This window comes from Crinia signifera, chromosome 19 (assembly GCF_055691185.1).
Source record: "Crinia signifera chromosome 19, ASM5569118v1, whole genome shotgun sequence".
Classification (NCBI taxonomy): Eukaryota; Metazoa; Chordata; class Amphibia; order Anura; family Myobatrachidae; genus Crinia; species Crinia signifera.
In genome coordinates, this window is record NC_139226.1 from 115,468,840 (window position 1) to 115,492,544 (window position 23,705).

At 45.8% G+C, this 23,705-nt stretch overlaps 1 protein-coding gene and 1 long non-coding RNA gene across 2 annotated transcripts in view; one reads left to right on the forward strand and one right to left on the reverse strand.

The window, feature by feature from the left end:
* LOC146042067 (uncharacterized) overlaps window positions 1-1,320 on the reverse strand; it is a 21,464-nt gene extending 20,144 nt beyond the window's left edge. The window contains exon 1 of the long non-coding RNA XR_014463728.1: window positions 1,245-1,320. This is a non-coding gene — a long non-coding RNA (uncharacterized LOC146042067). The remainder of the gene's footprint in view (window positions 1-1,244) is intronic.
* The window catches only part of LOC146042066 (interleukin-18-like), a 20,579-nt gene extending 5,655 nt beyond the window's left edge, over window positions 1-14,924 (forward strand). Inside the window, exons 3-6 of the mRNA XM_083161976.1 lie at window positions 2,714-2,743; window positions 5,326-5,466; window positions 8,259-8,404; window positions 14,497-14,924. Coding sequence (XP_083018102.1) covers window positions 2,714-2,743; window positions 5,326-5,466; window positions 8,259-8,404; window positions 14,497-14,739 — 560 coding nt within the window. The 3' untranslated portion in view covers window positions 14,740-14,924. The remainder of the gene's footprint in view (window positions 1-2,713; window positions 2,744-5,325; window positions 5,467-8,258; window positions 8,405-14,496) is intronic.
* The last annotated feature ends 8,781 nt before the right edge of the window (window positions 14,925-23,705 follow it).

The window sequence follows — 23,705 nt, forward strand, 5'->3', positions numbered from 1 at the left end:
TTGCTGGAAACAGCTGGGAGAGAGATAAAAAAAACTGCTATTAGGAGAGCCACAGTCACGCTTCAGATGAAGGATCAACTGGATCCGAAATGCATTAAGCGTGGGTCTGCTGTGAATCACCCACCCGCTGTCACCCCGCTTACCAGGAGGTCCTTTGCTGTATCCGGAACTGCAGTGACTTATTCCATGTACTTGACGTGTGAGCGGCTTTGCCTGGGTTACTTGTATTTTATGCTGTTATTATTGTCTTCTTTTGTGAGTGCACTTTATTAAATTCATATCATGTTTTTTAAATGTTCTGCACTATTGCCTGTTTCCTTGGTCTCCCATTCCTATGGATGGGGAGTCTGTGTCTTTCAGATTGTGACTATAAGGACCATTTTGAAAATCCTACATGGAATTTGCTCCTCCAGAATAAAAAGGGCAGTACATTTCCTTTTTTGTATCTTTAATGGGCACTCCTTAGCGCTGTGGCGGATTTGTATCTTTTTGATCATGTGATTCTTTAAATCCAACACTTCTATGTTCTTGGTTCATGGTTTTTGGAGGGACTCGGTCCTGCGCTCTTATCCCGGCTGCCTACAAATTGTCACTCAGGTCACCCTCAGACCTTAAGGCTTAGTAAAAAAATGTGGAAAAGAGGGTGTGACAATCAATATGGGACCCGAGGGGTTAAAAATTCAACAAGGTTTATTCATACATGAAAACTTTAAAGGTATATAAAAAAAAGTTTTAAAAACATTTAGATGTGATATTCTTCTTACCCCTAAGGGTATTTGGAGCCGCAAGCAGGGTGCACATTCCAGACTGCATCCTGCCCCATTCCATCCTTGCTGGCTCCAAATACCCTTAGGGGTAAGAAGAATATCCCATCTAAATGTTTTTAACATGTTTTTTTATACCTTTAAAGTTTTCATGTATGAATAAACCTTGGTGATTTTTGAAACCCTCGGGTCCAATATTGATTGTCGCACCCACTTTTCCACATTCCACTTCTATGTTCTTAGTTATGAGTACACTGGCGAGCATCACGGATAAGGTTCAAAAGCGCGGAGATGGTCAGCAGGGGTGACTATCCTCAAAAATAGATAAAATGAGAATCGAAACAAATCAATTATCCCTATGTCACAGTGCTTACTCTGACCCTTCACCTGGTAGATTTTAGCTTTGATAATCTAATGGCCATGGATTGCAGATAAACTGTTATTCCCCAATGAACATGTTATTGTGTATACAGTACTTACCCTGATTTATTCTCTTCTACTGGTGTTCTGTCCTGTCTCCTTCACTGTGGTGGGAGCAGTTGGTGGCCAATCTCACTGTGAAAGACAGAGATGGGACAGCCCTAGTAAATGGATTTACTCCAGGGCCGGCGCCACCACTAGGCAGCTCTAGGCATTTGCCTAGGGCGCCGGCACCTGGAGGGCAGCAGTTCGCCCCTCACCCCCAGCGAACTGTGTAAAAAAATTGCTGCCCCGGCGTCCCTGCAGTGCTGGGGCGGTCAGGGGTGTCCGTGCCGTAGGGGTACCTGCGGCGCCGTCATGTGTATAAAGCTGGCTGCGGCCGGCGGGGTCCCTGTAGTGAATAGCAAATAACTAGCGCTATGCGCTCGGCGGCGCCAGAAGCGCTAGTTATTAGCTATTCACTACAAGGACCCCGCCGGCCGCAGCCAGCCTTATACACATGACGGCGCCGCAGGTACCCCTACGGCACGGACACCCCTGACCGCCCCAGCACTGCAGGGACGCCAGGACAGCTATTTTTTATACAGGTACCACCCCCCACCCCCTCCCTCCCCCCGGCACCTGGGCGCCCCCACCCTGACTCGCCTGGGGTGCTCCGGTGCCTTGCACCGGCCCTGATTTACTCATATGATCTTCTACCACCACCCCTCCCCCACAGTGTAAGGACACGTATTAAACCAAGTGACAAAGTAATTTTTCAGTTCCAGTTCTATTACTATTGGTGGAACATTCAGGCCATATCAGGGAAGCGGGAGGACATTGATGTTTACTCTCCTCTACAATTCTGTTCTATACTACTACTCTCAATCCGACTTTAAAAAAGGGGGATTGAGGCAGGAACGATGGCACCGGGTGAGCAACAGCAGCTCACATAGCGACGTCGTCCCGTCGGCCATCCTCCTATTGCTTACCCAATCCCAGATATGGCCAGGTGAGCAGGAGCAGCAGCAGACAAATCCAACAGTAGGATTTGGCTGCTGATTGAGTAGGTAGTGTCGGATCAAATGAATGTCGGAATGGATCCGACACTAATTGAGTATACCCCATGCATGATAACGACAATATCATTAACGATACCATTGTGAATTTAAATTAGTGTGTACCCACTGTATTGTTAATGATGCACGATCCACCACGTTTTCTGTAGATACCGCCAAATCTGACGATATCAGATAAGGAACTGGTGATGCCACTGAACGTCCATCTCAAACGTAGTTATCATTTTTGGCATTATCCTTAATAGTTACAGCCACCTGGCCTCAGCATAACCTGTCCTTGTCTTCAAAAAAGTGGTGGAGAGTATATTCATAATGGTCAGCCTATAGGAAAACTGCAGTGTGCTCATTACTGAGTGACAACTTACTGAATGGAAATCATTGCAATGCTTCTAGCATTACTTTATAAAGGATGACTACAATTATTATGTGTCACTATGAATTTCAGAGTGTTTATTTTTCCTTTCTTTTCAGATTGTCATTTTGAGAAGATGATACATTACGGTAATTTCTGTTATTTGCTATGGCCTAAGTCACTGGCGTAATTATAAATTTAGCTCCCCCCTGCCAAAAAGTTTGTGGGTGGAACCAGGGGCGTAACTAACTATTTAGCGCCCCCCCGCCGCACGTTTATTCAGCGCCCCCCCACACACACACACACCTAACCTGCCCCCCCTTTTTACCCGCGGTCTGCGTCTCGCCCGGCTCTCTGTCGGGACCTTCCTGACGTCACGGTCCCGGCCGGCTCCTGCTGCTACAATGAAAACGGACTCTTAGAAAATGGCTGCCCCCATACTGCAGACAGAAAACTGTCTGCAGGATGGGGGAAGCCATTTTCTAATTGTCAGTTTTCATTGCAGCAGGAGCCGGCCGGGACCGTGACGTCAGGAAGGTCCCGACAGAGAGCCGGACGAGACGCAGACCGCGGGTAACTATAGCCCCGCAGCCCCCCCCCCCCCCCCGGCGGCGCCCCCAATTTCTCTGCGCCCCCCGCCACCACGGGGGCTGCGGAGCTATAGTTACGCCACTGGGTGGAACTGTCTGTCTGCTCCCTCTCTGCTGGCCTGGCTTCCCGGATTCTCTCCAGCTTGTTTCCCCAGCGTGTGACGTGATGACGTCACACTCATAACGGAAAAGCTGAAGCAGGAGAGAGGCAGAGAGTGAGACCAGCAGACACTGCTGCTTCCCCTGACTCCAACGTGTCCCAGGCCGCCCCTGATCCACCCGCCCATCCTGTACAAAGCAGCCAATAGCCAGCTCTGTGTACAGTCAATTGAATGAGTGGGGGGATTTGTTGTCTCTGACTGTCATGGCCGCACCTGAGACAAGGCTGACTCGCCTCCGGTGCTCATCCAGCGGGCAGCGGCAGGCAGCACCATGTCAGTGCACCGGGCAGGTGCCGGCGCCCACACAGACCCCACTGTTGCTTTCTCCCCCAAGTGGCAGCAGGGGCTGCCTTACAGTAGTTACGCCACTGCCCCAGTGGATAGAACCCATTGAACAGTTGCCATATGCAAAAAAGACCCTATTTGTACAGACCTCACTGTACAGTCGGCATTCTCCAGTTGCTGTTATTTGCAGAGGAAGTAGTGTAAGACCTCTGCCCACAGCCTAGGTCCCCGCACACTAGAAAGATGTATAAAAGATAAGATGTGTCTAAAGATTTCCCTACGGGGAAGGTCTTGGACAAAATATATTGAGCAAAGAATACATTTAAAAAAAAAAAAAGATTTTTCTTAAAACTGGCAGTGCCAAATGCGTGCCTCAAAAATGTGCCCCATATTGTTCATTACACATTGGGGGGTATTTTGGTTGATCACCAGGCTGCGAATTCGCTGCCTAATGGTAGAGGCGGCCCTGCTGAGTACTTGATACATGTAATGTTGTGTACCAGGGTTTGCAGAAACAAAACGTCTTGACAACTTCCTTACTCATTCCATGGGTCAAATGCTCATTCGATTTGATTTGGACTGTAGTCCATGGGAATGGCCAGCGGTTCATGGGCGTTCCCATGAAAATGCTAAGCGTTTCCATGGTAAAGGCCCGGGGAAGTGGGTGCGGGCCGCTGATGTCAGCGGATTTCAGCTGCCCGCCCACTTTCCATATAAGGTGCTCGTCGATGTGAGACACCACAGAGATGGGTAGGGAGTACTCGCAAAGGTGTGAAATTCGCAGCCTTGCGAGTCATCAAAAATAAGGGCCTTAGGCCCTTATTCTGGTTCACTCGCAAAGGCAATTTCCTTCTCAAACGGACAAAACCATGTGCACTACAGGGGGCGGCAGATATAACATGTGCAGAGAGAGTTAGATTTGGGTGGGGTTTTACTTCAAAGTGAGATCTATATTGCAGTGTAAAAATAAGGCAGCCAGTATTTTCCCTGCACAAAAACAAAATAACCCACCCAAATCTAAATCTCTCTGCACATGTTATACCTGCCTCACCTTCAGTGCACATGGTTTTGTCCATTTGAGAAGGAATTTGCCTTTTGCAAGTGAACCAGAATAATGGCCTTAGTGCACCTGGCCCCATGTTTGCAGTACATAAGACCATACGATCCATCTCACCACCCGCAGGTCTGCACATCAGATTGTAATCGTACCAAAACACCTCACGATGTGCACAAATAAACACACGCACAACGCATCATATGAGCTGTCGGAATCGTGCATTTAGGCCTGAAATCATTGTAATGTATGGGCAGCTTTACCGTTTTCCTGTTCTACAGGTAATCATAATAACTGTCATTCATAAACATGATGGCAACATCATTTTCAATCTTGAAATGCAGCCAATAAACAACTTAGTATTGCCAAGAATGTATTACTCATATTCATGGCTGAAATAACAATGAATCATAGCACCAAGCCCTTCCGGATTCACTATCTTATAAATGATATATTATTATATACTAATATAGTTTAAGCTGAAAAGGGAAATGTATTCCTGCAATATTGCTTACAAGTGTTCAAAAATGGTATTCTAATGATATGCTTTGTTGGGTATTACAGAAGCTGGACCCCAGCCGATCTCTGGAAGATGTTGTGTCAGTAAATTATTTACATCCAGTTGTGTTTGGTACTTTCAGATGAAGTAGATGCCTTCAAAGGAACAGAGTGTGGCATCCCACTAATGTTGAAGAATTACCACAATGAGCTGCTGATTGCGTGCCCAGAGGAGAGCATTGCCACGTTTCAGTCCGTTAATGAGACTGATGGTATGCTTTGCAGTAAGTGTCTACTGGTTTCACCTTCTATTTAATAACATAGTGGAGCGGATATGAGTCATTGCGCAGATGTACTAACCAGCGTTAAGTGCATTTCTGCACTTAACGCTGGTTAACTGGGGGGTGGGGGGAGATTACGTTTACCCCAATGCATACCTCCCAACTTTCTTCATAGCAGAATAGGGACACTGCAAGCGCCCGTAAAGGGGGCGTTGTCTATGCAAATGAGGGCGCGGCTTATACTAATTAAGCCGCGCTCCCGTTTTCGCACAGCGTCTATTCGGTCAGATTTGGGGGAACTCCCAACTGCCCCCGCAGCGGGACACCGACGGCCGCGGGAGGGACGCCGGACCGTCCCCAAAAATCGGGACGTTCCCGCATTTAGCGGGACAGCTGGGAGGTATACCCAATGTATTACAAGCGCACCTAACGTGCGCTAGTGATTAGCGGCCGGGGTGATGTATTAACAGCCGCCCAGGCGTTAAGTCGCCAGCTCAGGGCTAGCGTCGTCCTATCCCCCACTGTGGCCCTGCTTCTGGCTTGCACTGTGCTGGAGATCTCGCGGTTTTAGCGAGATCTCGCACATGCCCAGAAAGCCGGCCGGGGGGGAAGCCACGAGTGCGCATGCGCAGGGCGCCTGGGGAGCCGATAAGCCATTCACGCTGGGCATAACGGCTCTTCTTATCGGCTGTTAATACATCTGCCTACAACGTTTGCCCGCTTCTCCATGTTATGCTGGAGAAGCGGGACTCGTTATTTAAAAAACGTTATAGGCAGATTGATACATCTGCCATATTGGATCGACTTATATTAGATATGCATTGGGTCGACATGGTTTAGGTTGACAAATGAAGTAAGTCGACATGGCTAAGGTTAACCTATTGTGTGTATTAATCAAACCACTCTGTTATATGTGCCTTGATGCAGGTTGCTTGTGGCATTTTGCCTCTCCATCCTGAGTTAGCAGGGGCAAAACGTATGGTCATGATTCTCCATAACATGCCTGGTTATGCCCACGACACAGCTAAATAAAAGTCCCTTTTTGCCCATGCACTGGACACAACACCCACTAGGAAGAGCAGAGCAGGGACAGCCCGAGTTAATGTACGAGGTAGGCAAAAGAAAGAAAGAACTCCCAGATTTTAACCCTTTGAGTGTCAAGTGAATTTGTCAAAATAGGTGTAAAAATTGGCATTTTTATTCATCATAATGACCTGTGATGTTTACCTTATATATGAAATTAAATCTTTTCTCGCACATTTTTTATTTGAATTTATATGACAAATGTGAGCGACGCCGGCATTTTTTGCGGATATTTTGCACATCTCTCACAGAGAAGGGTCAAAGGTTAATGAAAAAGGCATGGTAATTGCTATTCAATATGCTAGTACATAGTCTAAACGTTCATGGAATAGAGTTTATTTTCAATTGGTTTCTTACTGCAATATACTGTAGATATCAGCTTGAAGTAAAATTCCCACCCAAATTGAACTCTCTCTGCACATGTTACATCTGACCCCCCCCCCCCCCTGCAGTGCACATGGTTTTGTCCATTAGAGAGAGAACTTGGTTTTGAAAGTGAACCAGAATGAGGCCAATATGGTGTCCATCATTCGTGATACACATTAGGAGTCCATTTTGTGTCACACAGCGTGTCATTTCTGGCAATATCTACCATTTCTTAACAATGCTTACTTTCATTTGTCTTGCTACATTCATTATCATGCAAAATGTTAATTACTGGCCATAAATCAATTCTCATCAGCTTCATTAAGCACCTCTACACAGCCAACAGGTCATCTGAAAGCTGAGGTCTACAAAAATCGAACAAGAACCATTAATGAACATAAATCTATTACAATCCAAAAAAATATGATATATTCAAAACCAATTGCAAATAAACTGCATTCCCGGCATTTTCAGATTATTTATTTATTTTGAATAATGTTTACCATTACTTTTTTTTGTTAATCTCTGAAATCTGAAAGGATTTTAATTTTGATTTATCTCCAACTAGAGAAGCCAATCCCGGGGCATTTTTTAAATCCCGGGATTCCTGGGATTCCCGGGATTGGCTTCCCTAAAAAAAAAATGCCCCGCATGTTTACTTACATGGAGCCCGATGGGTGGCTGGGCATGGTGATGTTGCCGGTTGCCGGGTGGGGTCGCCAGAAGGGTAGGCGGGGAGCCGGGAGGGGTCTCTGGGAGCAGGGAGCCGGGCAGGGTCTCCGGGAGCCAGCCAGCATGTCCAGGACAGGAGCAAGCAGGAAGCCGGGTGGGGGAGAGAGTTCTCCGTGAGCCGGGTGGGGAGCCAGCACGTTCAGGACACTTCTTAGGCTGTCTGTGCAGCCTGCGCAGCGTGACCTATGACCTCGTCACGCTGCTCAGGGCCGCACTGTCGGGTACAGGGGAAGTCGGGCAAAGTCTGAGCGATGCCCAGCCACAAAGGCAGCTCTGGAAGCAATTATGCAACTTTTTGAAACAGTGACAGTACAGATATACATAACACATACAGGTATACGCTTGGTGTGCCCTGGGGATTGTAGATGCAGGGAACATACTCGCTGAGCTGCACAGTACCTAGGTAGCCAACAGCGGCGCCACTGGTCATTGTAACAGCCAGGAAGGTAACAGTTAAGCAGGGACAGTACAGTTTTAGGCTGCTATGCAGAGTGCGAGACAGACAGGGGAGATACAGGGGCACATAAGGCTGAGTGGCACAGTTCATGACAGATAATGAAACATATAATAACACAAGGCATTTTCTCATGAGCTGACCTACTTATTCTTTTCAGATTCAATGGAAAAAGGCATGTTTTTCTTGCATAAATACAGAGAAAGTGCAACTCACCAAAAAGGGTTGCCAGTTGCCATCAGCTGCAAAATCGGCAACAAGAAGTATCTCATGTGTGCTACAACCAATTGTTCAATTACTATTAAGGTAAGCATATAAGCAGGGCCATACAAGAGGACAGATTGAACAAATTGGGATTGTTTATGCTAGAGAAGAGACGTTTAAGGGGGGCATGCTCATAGGTGCTGATTTATGTTTTTGCTGGTGGGTGCTCAAGCCAAAAATATAGGGGAGTGGCTTCATGGGGAAGGGTGTGGCCACAATATAATACCAATTTATATTACGCAGCACAGTTGTCTCCAATATTCAAATTACGGCAGCAGTGCCAAATTCAAAAAAATGCCCCCACAGTGCAGGTACATAAATGCCCCCACAGTGCCAAATACATAAATGCCCCCACAGTGCCAAGTACATAAATGCCCCCACAATGCCAAATACATAAATGCCCCCACAGTGCCAAGTACATAAATGCCCCCACAGTGCCAAGTACATAAATGCCCCCACAGTGCAGGTACATAAATGCCCCCACAGTGCCAAATACATAAATGCCCCCACAGTGCCAAGTACATAAATGCCCCCACAATGCCAAATACATAAATGCCCCCACAGTGCCAAGTACATAAATGCCCCCACAGTGCAGGTACATAAATGCCCCCACAGTGCCAAATACATAAATGCCCCCACAGTGCAGGTACATAAATGCCCCCACAGTGCCAAATACATAAATGCCCCCACAGTGCCAAGTACATAAATGCCCCCACAGTGCCAAGTACATAAATGCCCCCACAGTGCCAAGTACATAAATGCCCCCACAATGCCAAATACATAAATGGGGCCCGCTGCTGAGCTACTCAGTCAGTGTGCGCTGTGCGGCGTCTGACGTCAGATGTCGGCTCTGCACAGCATGCACAGGCTGGCCCAACCCACGTCCACGTATCACTCCGCGGACAGAATACACTCTTCCCCCTGTCCCGGCATACTTTTTCCCAGGCGGTGGGTCCGGCGATGTGGGTGCTGCAGCCACAAATTAGCAAATTAATACAGAGGCCCAGTCGGACTCGTGCCCGTGGGTGTTCATCGATTTCCTTGGGTGCTCGGGCCCTTGAGCACCCACAGAATCACGCCTATGGACATGCTTAACATGTACAAATATATCAGGGGCCAATATATGGAACTGTCAAGCACCCTTTTTACCACAAGGAAGGACTCTAGGACACGTGGGCACGAGTTTAGATAAGAAGAAAAAAGGTTTTTTCACGGTCAGGGCAACCAAACTTTGGAACTCTCTTCCAGGTGAGGTGGTGTCGGCAGACACATTAAATACGTTTAAAATAAGGTTGGACAAACATTTATTGGTTAAAAACATCCAGGGGTACAAATAAGAATAATAATCTGTCTTTAAAATAAAATATCAGTATTCATTACATAAAACAAGGGCTACACTAACGAACCAAGGTTGAACTGGATGGACGCAAGTCTTTTTTCAGCCTTAACTACTATGTAACTATGTAATCTACACTTATATGCCACCTGTCTATTGTTCTACGCAAACAGTATTTACCTCATTTAGCAAGATTAATATCTCTAATAATGTATATCCAACTGCATAGAAACCTTTGGGGGCTGCTTTGTGGTTGTAATTGTAGGAATATCTGCTGTGATTCTCCCATGCTTTATCCTATGGATTCTGTCAGGGGATATCTCGCAAATATCATTTTAAGAATATAAGAAGTAAATATACACCTATAAACCTCAATCATATCCATAACTCAACGCTTCGGGTTGGCGTCAATAGTGGGGTGGCGTTAACAATGGGCGGGCCATTTCACCCATGAGGGGGGGATAGCAATTAAAATTGGGGTTTTGGGGCCTTTTTACATTGATTCCAATGTAAAAATCTCATCGATTGCGTCCATTGCATCATCTCATGCATCTTATGCCGCACAAACACATAAGATGCATGAGATGCTTGCAATGTAAAAATCTCGTCAATCTCATCCATCTCGTCGATTGCATCATCTCATGCATCTTATGCCGCACAAACACGTAAGATGCATGAGATGCTTGAGATATCAGCCCCACACATACAATCTAGATCAGTGTTTTTCAACCACTGTGCCGTGGCACACTAGTGTGCCTTGAGCTGTTCTCAAGTGTGCCCCCAGATCTAGAGATGCCCAAACTAGTTTACTGCCACCACCAGTTCAAATGTTATTTACTGGTCTCTTCTGTTCAAGTAAAGGGCAAATGTATTTTATTTGTGTTAACTGTGGGGACCAGTGTGATTGTTTTTTATATGGGGGGCAATAGGTTTGGTTTTTTCCTGTGGGGGCCAATGTGTTTTGCCCTATGGAGATCTCATGGTGTGCCTTGGCAATTTTAAAATCTTATTTAGTGTGCCGCAAGGTAAAAAGGTTGAAAATCACTGATCTAGATCGTGGGCGCCGTGCTAGGAAAGCAGTACCGTTTTTTGCTCCCAATGCTTATTGGATACCCCCTTAGGGGTATATTTACTAAAGGCCAATTTTCATTCATTTTAATTGATGAAAACCAATGAAAATCTATCTTAGTCGATGTTGGGTTGTAGGGAATAAAAAAGGTACATTTTTTAGTAGTTTTTTATATATGAATGTGTTGATTTTTTATATATTCTAAATTGAAGAAAAATTATCTAAAATCGACATTTTGTATATTTTACTCAATATATATAGTCCTATACTACATGCCAGTGAAAGCCTTGCATAATTTGTATTGTATAAAGTCGACTGAAATGGACGTATGATTTAGATTAACTGTGGGAAAAATAAATTAAGTAAGAGCAAAATGAATGTTCCATATTATGCCCTAAGTTTTACTTTCCTTGAATTTATCTATTTACCTGCCCTACAGTCTTTGAATACAAACATTTTACAGATAACCCATAAGTGCTGCACATTTCTGCACACCTTTTTTATTTTGATCATTTAGATTTTTTTAGGAATTAAAAGGTGGCAAACCTTCGAGGTTTGGTAGAGGACACCATGCACTAGTGAATCATGTTAAAAGATCATTTTAATTGTTTCTTATAGGAGACTTAGGGGGGTGTTCATGTCCCGACAGCCGTGACCCTGGTCCATTTTCGATTCAATGTCCTGCCTGCTGATCACAGAAAAGGGGCATGTCCGCGTAAACTGCCGTGGATTGTCATGATCTGGACGTGGTCGCGACAATTCATGGCCGTTCTTGGCAGCTTTTAAAGTCGGGACCATTCTGTTGATCTGCTCCACTATTTCCGATGGGGGAAATAGGCACCGGCCGCTATTTCCCCCATCAGAAATAGTGGCGGGGATTGAATATCCCTCAGTGACTTAAAAATAGCTGTCCATTGTTGTAGCCTCTATACATTAAGGGGTTAATTAGTCCATCAGACAGTTCAATTATACCATTTGAGCACAGGCATGGAAATCCTTACTATGGCCCTTATTCTAGTTGACTCAGACGGATGCGTATTTCGGACGGCCAACGACTGTTCTTAGCCCCAAACCATCCGAATGCGGTAAGATGCCAAGCAAACGGACCTCTTGTGGATGTTTTATGTGAACAACTCCCCCATCTGTGGGAACCTCCCCCATCCTCTGATGGTCGCCGACCATCGAATGATGGACCGAGCGGTCAGACAGCTCCGAGTGCTCCAGGCCACTCGGACATTTCTCTGTGCGAAAGCAGGGATATGGGCGGGCAGTTGGCATCCGGCTATGTCTGCCCCCGACATGTGCTTCACGGCCAGATTACCATACGTACGCCCAGCGTTTTCATGGGAAACGCCCATGAAACGTGGGGCGTACGCATATGGTAATGTGCCCAAAGAGCCCTTCACGCCCCTCTCCACCCTTTGCTCGTATTGTTCTGACCGATCGTTTTCTGTACGGAATTCACGCCGTGTTTGGACGTGCACAGAAACATCGGCCATCTGACCGCACTCGGAGCTGTCCGACTCAATCAGAATAAGGGCCTATGTTAGGGTGCCTTAAAGGGTGCACTTAAGCCTTTAACCTGCCAATGTTCCATAAGTGGAACACCTGCTTTGTGAAGCTGTAACTTCTTACAATATTTGTTCAAGCTGCTGGATATTTAATATGTTTTGTAGAAGGCAAACTGCTGCTTGTACAAATGTCATAAAAATGTGTAAATAGTAGCACTAGCACCTGATCATGTGCATGTAGAATTGTATTTAGTTTCCTATGCCTGTGGTAGATTGTATAGTGTTTGTCATGCATTTTCAAAAATAAAATATTGTGTTTATCCCCCATTATCCCCATGTGCTTATCTTTAATGGGTGCAGGGTGTGTTATAGATGCAGCCTTTTGGTGCAGAGTGGCCAGGGCCGGCGCCACCACTAGGCAGAGCTAGGCATTTGCCTAGGGCGCCGGCCATTGGAGGGCGGTAATGAGCCGCCTAGGAGAGGTACCATAGAGGTACCATAGAAAGCTGGGAGCAGGACAGGTAAGACAGTGGGCTTCCCTCTACCTCCCCCCATCTCGCCCGTGAATCAACGCTATCCCCCCCCCCCTGGACACGGAGGCACCCATCAAAGTATAGCCCTCACACCCCCCCGCAGCACAGGTGCCCGTTGCAGTATCGCCTGCAACCCCCCCCCCCCCCGAAGCACCGGCTGCAGTATCACCCGGACCCCACCTCCTCCCGGAGCGTGGCCGCCCGCAGCAGTATCGCTCGCTCCCCCCTCCCCCGGGCGCGCGCGTGCGGGGGGGGGGTGCATTGGGCGGCGGGCGGAGGATTTGCCTGGGGCGGGGGGGGAGGCTTGCACCTGCCCTGAGAGTAGCCCACACCACATACTCATACCTTCCAAATATCCTGTTATTCACGGGACTGTCTCGTTTATTTGGGGGAGAAAATGGCTTGGCGCCATGTTTCTGAAAATTGTTGTGTGCACAGCGGGGATGCGTACCCTCCCGCATTTAGCGGGAGTCTCTCGCTTTTTGATTCTTTCTCCTGGGAATATATGAGATCCTCACGGTTTTTTAACCTGCCTGGAGGAAAACTGTGACTGCCCATGCACGCGTCACGAAGTGCAGGGGTGTGGGCTCCATAAGCGCAATGTCATAACTGACATCGCGACTGTCCTATTAAGTGCCGGGCGACGCGGGGTTCTATGGGACATAGTGGTAGCACTGGTCGCAGTGGCAGCAAAGCAAGAAGCTGCTTTGGGAGTGGAAGCAGCAGAGGGAGCAGAAGCAGACTAGTGGCAGAGGGAGAAGCACGAGCAGCAGAGGGCAGTGCCGCAATGAGATGGTAAGTAAGCTAGCGGCTGTCTGCTTCATTGCTTGCCCTCCGCTTCTCTCCATCCACTCCACGCAGTTTTTATTTTACTAAATGTGCTCAGGCTCTGTCTCCCCCCCTCCAGGCAGCAGCGGAGCTTCATAAAAATTGTTCCTCTCCCCTTTCCGCACTGCTTTATAACATTTTTATTTAGGCAGAATAATGAGGGTGTAGGAGAAGAGGAACAATTCTTTTTTAAAGATGGCGCTGCAGCAGCATGGAGGGGCAAAGAGGAAGGAATTTGAATTTGACAAATTTAGTGGCTTCGTCCCAAATGAAGTTTGGGTAGCTCCGTCCATGGCCCTGTCCAGTTTACGCCACGGTCGCTGTCCCCACCCCCAATTTTCTGTAACTGTCTGCCCTCTCCCGGAAAGGGCAGCTGAGAAGTCGGCATCTATGGTGCACAGTAGACTGAAGCATAGTTTCTACCATAGCAACATGTGTAAGTGTGGCAACAATCTATTATTTAGCGTTATATGCAGCACTGATGGCGCAATGGTAAGCATTACTGACTCACAACACTGAGGTCATGGGGTCGATTTCCATCATAGTACTTCATGTGCGGAGTTTGTATATACTCTACATGCTTGCGTGGATTTTCTCCAGTTAATCTGGTTTCCTTACACAATTCAAAAATATACTGGTAGGTTAATTGGCTCCCAAACAAAATTAACCCTAGAATGTCTGTATGCATGTACGTGTGGTAGGGAATATAGATTGTAAGCTCCACTGGGACAGTAACTGACGTGAATGGCCAAATATTCTCTGTAAAGTGCTGCTGAATATGTGCGCTATACAATATTTGTTAATAGTAATAATAATAATTACGTTGATTAACCAATTTCGTTTCTTTTATATAATAGGAATGTGAATTGCCAAAACAAATACCATCAAAGGCGAGCGAATTTATCTTCTACCAAAAAGTATTTTCTACAGAACAAACCTCTTTCCGTTTTGAATCATCGGTGAATCAAGGTTTTTACCTTGCCTATAGTACAGAACACCATGTAAAGAAACTGTTTCTCAAGCACTGCCTTGAAGGTGAAATTGATGAAAGTATTAAGATTATCCTGGAAGACACCTGCAGCCTACCAGGCATCTCATAAATGCTGGAAGTGTGAGGATACCAGGTGCGCATCTTTTTCCCACCAGCACATTGAGAAAAGAAAAAAAGAGCAAATGGTGTGTGTTGCGCAATTAATGGCAGCTGGCACCGGGTTTTGTCACGAACCCAATAATATTATTAACAAAAAAAGAAATGGATGTGTGCCAGCGCCTGCTGTCTCAATAATTCACTACACGGTTCTCTAAAATTACTTTTTAATAAAAATAAATATAAAATACATACAATTACACATATATGAAAAATAAAAAATATTAAAATATTTATCTCGTATTCTGTGAATCAATATACCATATATACTCGAGTATAAGCCTACTTTTTCAGAAAAAAATTTATGCTGAAAAAGCCCCCCTCGGCTTATACTCGAGTGATGGTCCCACTTGGGTCAATACATTTTCCCATTTTTTTTGTTGTAAAACTAGGTGCCTCGGCTTATATTGGGGTCGCCTTATACTCGAGTATATACAGTAGTTATATCTCTCGCTTTGAGGTATATGTAGCACAGTCCCGTAATTGGGATGATATATTGTGGCTGACGAATATATTACCATCCAATGGCTCTGGTTGTTGGGTAGCCAGGAGTGCTGTGACGATTGTGGTTCTAGTTGCCTTATGATTTCAAAGGCTCAAGGGTCCCATATAGGCCGTCCTCCTCTCCTTGGATAATTAGGGATGTTGTTGTAACCCAAAAAATGGAATGTCCAAGTGATTTTCGAGGGGACGTCTCGGGATGATGATCAACCAGGTCACTTTTGATTAGTGGATGTAGTCAGAAATGATGGAATGCTCAACGAGTTTCCCCGGAACCTCCGGCTTCCTCGCTAATCTAGAACCACAATCGTCACAGCACTCCTGGCTACCCAACAACCAGAGCCATTGGATGGTTATATATTCGTCAGCCACAATATATCATCCCAATTACGGGACTGTTGCTACATATATAGCTCAAAGCGAGAGATATAACTATATTGATTCACACAATACGAGATAAATATTTTATTATTTTTTCATTTTTCATATACGTGTAATTGTATGTATTTTATATTTATTTTTATTAAAAAGTTATTTTAGAGAACCGTGTAGTGAAACATTGAGAAAATAAATGATTATAGTTCTCGTATGGCACCTGGCTCCTTTATGGTACAAAAGCAAATCTAATACATATACACTAGTTATACCACACTATGGACCTGATTCGGATCCAATCGCTGATCTGAAACGTTGCAGAGGACTGCATGTAGATAGCCGCTATCCAGACAGAAAGAAAACCCGCCTTGTGTCAGCTTTTACCAATGGATCGCTATTCATGAACTATCGAACTCTGAGACTGATCGGCACTGATGTCACAGACCCTTCCTTAACACGATTGGCCACGCCTGCGTTTTTACTGACACTAGCAAAAAAAAAAACGACAGGTGTCCGCTCCCAAACTCCAGCTTCCTGCCAGCCAAGCTCCGGCCACTTTTATGATCCATGCACAATTTCTGTTGCTATCTCCCCTCGTGCATGCGCAATGTGTACGTCACACATACGTAGTCATTCGATAATTGCTCAATCTGCAAATTCGCCGATTAGTGATCAACTTGGAACTACAGTATGTACAATATATACAGGTAGCATTAATATCAATTACAGATAAGACTATATAAAAAGAACCTGATAAAGGAACCCCCCGCCCCTACACTGATGCAGACCCAATCGCTGGCCTGCAAATTCACAGGCGAAGCAATAATTGAACAACCATGCGCTGGGTATGTAGTGCGCATGCGCGGTGTCTGCAACGGCAAGCCTTTCATAAGGTTATTGACAGCCAATCGGCATTTGTGGGTGGCACGCTAGCATTATCTGGTAGTGCTCCAGAAAATGTAGGGGGGCACCCGGACATTGGGAGGGAGGGCCGCTGATGACATCAGCGGCCTCCGCCTGCCCGCTGCCATTGCAGCGCTGAGTAAGCCTTGACATACTTGGCGGCTGCGATCAGGGGGATATCCGGTAGATGGTGAGTGATTGTGAATGGATTTCCCCCTGTGTGCACATCTGTGGACACATTTGCAGCCTTGCCCATGGGTGGGGATCCTCTCGGCGTGGCGGCATTTACCTGATGATCGCTGGGCTACGAGGATTTGCAGCCTAGTGATCAGGTCTGAATCAGGCCCTTAAACACTGAAACGGGCTTGCAAACCTGCACTGCGCCACGATGGCGGGTAGCAATGTCATGACAGTAACCACTTACGCATGTGCACTGACTGTAATTCTTAAGTTCTCCAGAATTCGACTTTCAGTCTACTTTATTTCGTTTTATTTTATTATAAATGGTTTCATATGACAAAAACAGGTTTCAGCGTTTTGGATCTTATTATATACATTCCAAATGGTTTGGTTATTAAACAAAAACCTGAACATACAGGGTGAGATTTAATAGGATGAGAGGTTTTTTAAAGCGGCAATCATTTACGCTGCAAAATCTGGAGATTTCTTCCCAAATCTCTCACTTTCTGAATCTCTCATCCTATTAAATCTCACCCAGAGTATCTGCTCCAAATTCCATTCAAAAGTGATTGTATGACCATACGGCTTTCATACGGTTTCAACCATCAGGAAATACTGTAACTTCTATTTATACTTCCACCAGGGTAATTGCCTACATTTACAATTCCTGGTTTCTGGGTGAAACATATATATACTATGATTAATTGTTAATTAATTAATTAAATTAATAAATAGTACTTAACGTTTTTTTCTTTGTTAGCTACTTCAGGCTGTTATTTGTTATTTATTATTCTAGATTATTATTCTATATTACCATGACACCCACAGTCACATGTAGTTAGCAGAGAGACTTTGCAATGCTCAATCAGCTCTTCCTGCTCTGTGTACATTTCTCTGCCTTCATCTTCCCCCTCTGCCTTTACATGATACGCTGTGAACTGTTAGATAGACATTATGAAAAGTAGATAGTGATTTCTAGAACAGCTTATACTGTATGTATGATTATTACTTTCTATTTAAATAAAATAAATATTACATTTTTTTTTTAAACGTGTTATTGCTGCTTTAACAGTCAAGGATGTATTTTTTTGCCCAACTTGCAAAACGGTTGGAGATAACTTTTAAACATCATGGTTGAATAAATATTGAAAAATGCCGGAAGGCAACAAGAAGCAGCCTCCAACTGTTACTGTATATCCAGAAACTGAATATATCATTTCGCTATCCTAGACCAGGGTTGCCGACCCTCCCGAAATTTCCGGGAGTCTCCCGAAAATCGGGTACCCCCTCCCGGCCCCCGGAAGGGTGGGCAACCCTCCCGGATTCAGGGGGGACCCCCGCTGACCCCCGGATCGCGGCATTAAAATGCCGCAATCCTCGGGTCTCAGAGGAGGGGGCGGAGCTAAAACGGCACAATCGCCCCCTCCATGGAGATCCCTGAATTAGCTGCTTTTACCAGTATGGGGGTGGGGCTTAGTGATGTCACTCGTAAGCCCCGCCCCCTGAGCAGCTGCTGAAACTCTCCTCTCCGGGCTTCTCCCGGAGAGGAGAATGTTAAAGTCGGCAACCCTGTCCTAGACCTTGGTTCTATTTCAGAGATATATTCATTAGCGACTTTGGGGTTATTCAGATCTGATCGATGTAGTGTAATTTAGCAACGCCCTGTGATCACCCTACAATTAGATAGCCGCTGCCCAGTCTGAGTGAAATCCCGCCCCTGCTCAAGCGTTTGAAAGAATTGCAGGCCTCCAATCAGCTGCAAATCCATTTGCAACTCTCTCACCATCTAATCATTTACTACTGTGTGCGTAGCCTAGGACTTACTCAGCCTGCGCAATAGAAACAAGAGGCTGAATCTGACATCACGCACCCTCCCTTCAAACACCTGGGCACACCTGCAAATGGCCGGATGACACCCATAAACGCCGGCTTCCTGTCAATCAACTTGCTTACAGCCAGTGATTAAAGTAGTAGTAGGATTTTATCGCAGGATGGTCTCGTACATGCGCGCTACAATTTGTATGCATGTGCAGTCATTGGATCTGTGATCAGTTCTGAATAACCCCATAGGCCCATAAAATGCGACAGCGACACCCAAGTTTCTAAAATCGCTGGGCACCATCAACCCTTCCCTACTCGGCATCTGAAACAAATAAATGTAAAATATCTGCAAATATAAAAAAAAAACCTCAGGAATGGGGCAAACTATTTTTCCTGTCCACTATCTTGAAATCTGCAATTACATTTTTAAGGCAGCCGCTATTATTTCCCTAGTGTTCCTGGTTTCCCCACTCTTTATGGATAATGTTCTCTGGATATATTTGCTAATTATCCCTATTTTCCAGAGATGGTGCCAAGTTTAAAAGATTATCACGGTTGAGCAGTGGTGGCTCGTACCTTTTGGGGGGAGGGGGGCTGCCGCTGGCTACAGCTGCTTCGGGGGTAACATGATGCAGGCACCCTCTACTGATGCCACTGCTGCTGCCACCACTCCTCCTGGTCCCGCAGAGTTTCCAGCGCCTGTGCTATGATGACAGTCGCTGGGAACTGGCACATGCGCAATAAAAACCTCTGTACTGTGCATGCGGCCAGCTTCTATGTGCTGCTTCAGCGACAGCCCATAAATAGGGGTATCATGGTCCCGGCACCTGTATAATACATGACAGGCACTGGGGACAGTGCATGCGCAGTACTGATGTAGGTACTACGCATGTGCAGTCTTTGGATTTCGCTTGGAAGCCTGTAGAGAGGCGTCCTGGAGGTAGGGAACACCTCCCAATGTGACTGCCTTGGTGACTGGCAGGTCGTACTTCCAATAGGAAGTCACTGCCGATCACAATGAAGCCAGTGCAGTCTCACCGACTGCATCTGGCTTCACTACAGTGGCGGATTTTACCTGGGGGGGCTGCAGCCCTGCAGCCTATAGGTAAAAAATTGCCACCGCTGTTTAGTGTCCCTGACTGTCCTGACTGTCCAGTGCAAGATCTATGTTGGCAGCCCCATTGTGCCAGTGACTGAACTACAGCTAATTCTGGCTATCGATTTTGACTATTCGATCTGGATCTGTGTTGGCTACAGTGTTCACATTCGATTTTGACTATGTAGCACAGTTCTGTACTATATATTTAGCCGGTACAGTACTGTTGTTTAACAGTCTGTACTGGTTATAATTCACTGTACCGATTGTACCGGTTTTGATGCAACGGACAACTCCCCATAGCAGCTGTGACAGGTGGCGACTCAGCGAGTCCTCAGTCACCCTTCACCCACCAAAAAAATCTGGCCCTGGCATGTCCTGCACCCATTCCCAGGGATGCATTGCGGGTCCAGACCAGTGTGCGTTGCGTCATGACGTCACGCAGCTGCACAGCAGACCCGCCTGCGCACCCTGTCTGCACATGCTTTTTTTGAATGATGGCTGTGGCGTGGGACTGGAGGCAGAGCTATAAGGAGGCGAGGGAAAGAGCGGCATATGTGCCTCACGTTTATCCACTATCTGGGCCAGGGGTCGTGCATCCATTACACTCCCCATATCTCGGTCTATCATCACTGTCCTGAGTGCTGCCTTCAGTCAATGTAGGAGGCGCGGCTGGATCTGGGCAATGGTGGCCACACCCTCTATACCCAGGGCCACGTCCTATAACTGTGGCCACGCCCCCTGTACTGGTTTTTTATTTGCAAAATGTTGGAGGGTAAAATAGGCCAAATAGACTTTTGCAGGTTAGAACATTTGTGTACAACCCTTAAAGAGCAGTTAGCCAAAGGGGCAGATGTATCATAGCAGCGCTTATCGCGCCGCTATGATACTTCCTGCTTCGCCTCAATAGCGAGGCGAAGCAGGAAGGGACATCGACAAGATGTATTAACATCTTGTCTGCCGAAGCGGGGGAGCGCTAACTCCCCCCTCCGGCGATGTCCCTTTCTGAAGATAGCGCATCAGTTAATACTGATGCGCTATCTCCTGTCCCCCGGCCGGCCGCACTGGGCATGCGCGGGATCTCGCTGTTCACGCGAGATCCCCAGCGCAGTCCACAGCTGACAGCAGGGACAGCGCTGTCCCTGCTGTTTAGATAGGGCTTCGCCAGCCTGATGCTGGCGAAGCCAAAACCGGCTTCGTGCGGAACGGTCAGCGATGCTGACCGTTCATACATTCGGCCTGCTATCATTTTGATAGCAGCGCCGATATGGACAGGGGCGCATAACGTGCGCTGATACCCTTCTCCCCCATATCGACGGATCATACATCTGCCCCAAAATCGGATAGTCAGAATTGTTCATGAGCCAGAATCGCATCATAACAGTGTCAGACTGGGACAAGCCTCTGTGGTGACCAGACATTAGAGGAGGTGTGGCCAGCCCCCACATAGTGACTAAGCATTAGATAGTGCATGATGTGGGCCCTGTATCCCTGTGGGCCAGTCCAACCCTGACTGCTACTCAGGGACGTGCAGTCAGTGGAGGCAGTGGTTCCCCTGTAATTTTGTTAAAAATAATACAAAGAATATACCTATAAGGGGGGGCCCCCCGGTTTGAAGTGAATTGCGCTGCTGATTTGAAAAAATAATGAATGGAACACACTGATTGGCTGAATAAAAGTGAATGTTGGACACACTGTTTGTATTTTTAAATTTTATATGATAAGGTAGAAAATTAGCAATACATATACATACATTTAATGAAGATAAAACAAGTTTATATAAAAATAAATATAAAGAAGACAATACTAAAATTGACTAATGAGTTGGGATCCCAGTAAATATGTACAATACTAATAGGTTATTAGCAGCAGACTTTCAGCAATGGGGTTTGTTTCAATATAATGATACAGTCAATTGTAGAAGTATCACTTTTATAATGAAAAGTTTTGAAAAAGTTCCCACCTGATCAAAGGGGACGAAACGCGTTGACGTCACAACACACCTGATTTGGAGATCCACGCAAGCAGACCTTCAGTTTGTCTCATGGGAGAAGCGCAGCCTACTTCACGCTGCTGACTATCCAGCCGCTCCACGCCGACCAGAATCTATTGCAGCATAGATCCATTTGCCGGCTCACCGCTGACTGCCCAATCCATCTACAGCTGAGGTGCAGCGTTCCCCCCTGCTGCCGGCCATCAGCTGCTTCCACCAGCCGCTCCCCACGCTACATCAGGGGAGCCGGGCTCCTACACCAAATGGAGCATCCAATATTAAAAACATCCCAAATCACTCCTTCACCGCCGTGTTTAGTGCGGGCAACCCGTACCGGACCACCGGCAGGCTACATCGGCTCATTGCCGAGAGGAGTGCCAGGCACATCAGCTAAGGGAGACACCAATCTCCTAATACCTGGTAATTGATTGCTGGAGAACTTCCATCCCTCTCCCCTACATAAATTGGCACGAAGCAAGTCTGTGACTGCACCTCAATGTTTGCAAATTGATACCATCGACCTTACTCTATATAAAATCAGATTATATATGACCTGGATATCTTTTCCCACTTTTCATTATAAAAGTGTTACTTCTACAATTGACTGTATCATTATATTGAAACAAACCCCATTGTTGAAAGTCTGCTGCTAATAACCTATTAGTATTGTACATATTTACTGGGATCCCAACTCATTAGTCAATTTTAGTATTGTCTGCTTTATATTTATTTTTATTTTTATATAAACTTGTTTTATCTTCATTAAATGTATGTATATGTATTGCTAATTTTCTACCTTATCATATAAAATTTAAAAATACAAACAGTGTGTCCAACATTCATTTTTATTCAGCCAATCAGTGTGTTCCATTCATTATTTTTTCAAATCAGCAGTGCAATTCACTTCAAAACCCCCCCCCCCCCCCTATTTCTTTTTGTGTGAGTCGTGACAGGCCCACAGAAGTTTATGCTGCAGCTGTACAAATTAGTATATATAAAAACTGAATTTTTCTGATACTGCCAAGCGCCGGGAAGTGCATCTTGAAGCGATCCCATTTTGGGTCACTTTAATACACACCCACCCCCCCATTGTTCCAAAGAATATACCTATGCTATGATGCATATTTTGTGTCATAAGTATTTTCTTTAGCAATTTATAACATTTAAATTAGTTTGGGGGGCATCAGTAAGTACTGACAAGTGTAAGGGGATGAAGCACCGAGGGGTGGAGCAAGGCCGTGGGCTAAAAAGACCATTAAAAAAAGGTCAAAGCAGAACTTCTAGAAGTGCTTTATTGACAGGGCTGCTGTGATTGGACATCAGATCCGGCTGCTGTCCAATCACAGCAGCCCCTGTCAATTAAGCCTCTAGAAGTGCCGCTTTTATCCGGCTCTCTCTTTTGTTTACGAGGGTGGGGAGGGTGGTGGGGGGGGTGGGGTCAACCGGCCACGTGGGGTGTGGGGTACACAGCCACCACTGCACATCACTGCTGCTAATACAGCAAATGCATCTTCCATAAAGGAGGTGTGGCCTGGGAATGTCCCCATTTTGCTCTGAGAAACGCAAACCCAGATCAGTGGCCAGCTGGTTGTCAAGATCACACACAGACAGACACTAGGATCGGAGAAGCCAAGGTCAAGTAGAGATCACACAAGAAGACACAACAACATTCACTTGTGTGGAATGTGAGCAATATAATAATATTGCTGTGTGTGTGTGATAGTGCTGTACACTCCTCCTATACATGGGAAGTACTAAGCATTCGGTTACTGTTTGCATACAATAAAGTCACTGAGCCCGATCAACCAGTCTGAAGCGAAGTGTTCTATGCCGTCTAGACAACCATACAGTAACTATCTGATTACTTAAAAAACATATTTGATACAATGGCCAGCAGTACATGTGGACCTTTTGAAACGTCTGGTAAGTCATTTCCTTTTAGTTCTTTATATTCTGCAATTGCATTAGAGTGCTGTAATATTTAAAGCTGGGTTTCTCAGCAAGTAGATAAAGGAATATACAATTAAAAATATTTATTTTTACTGGTATA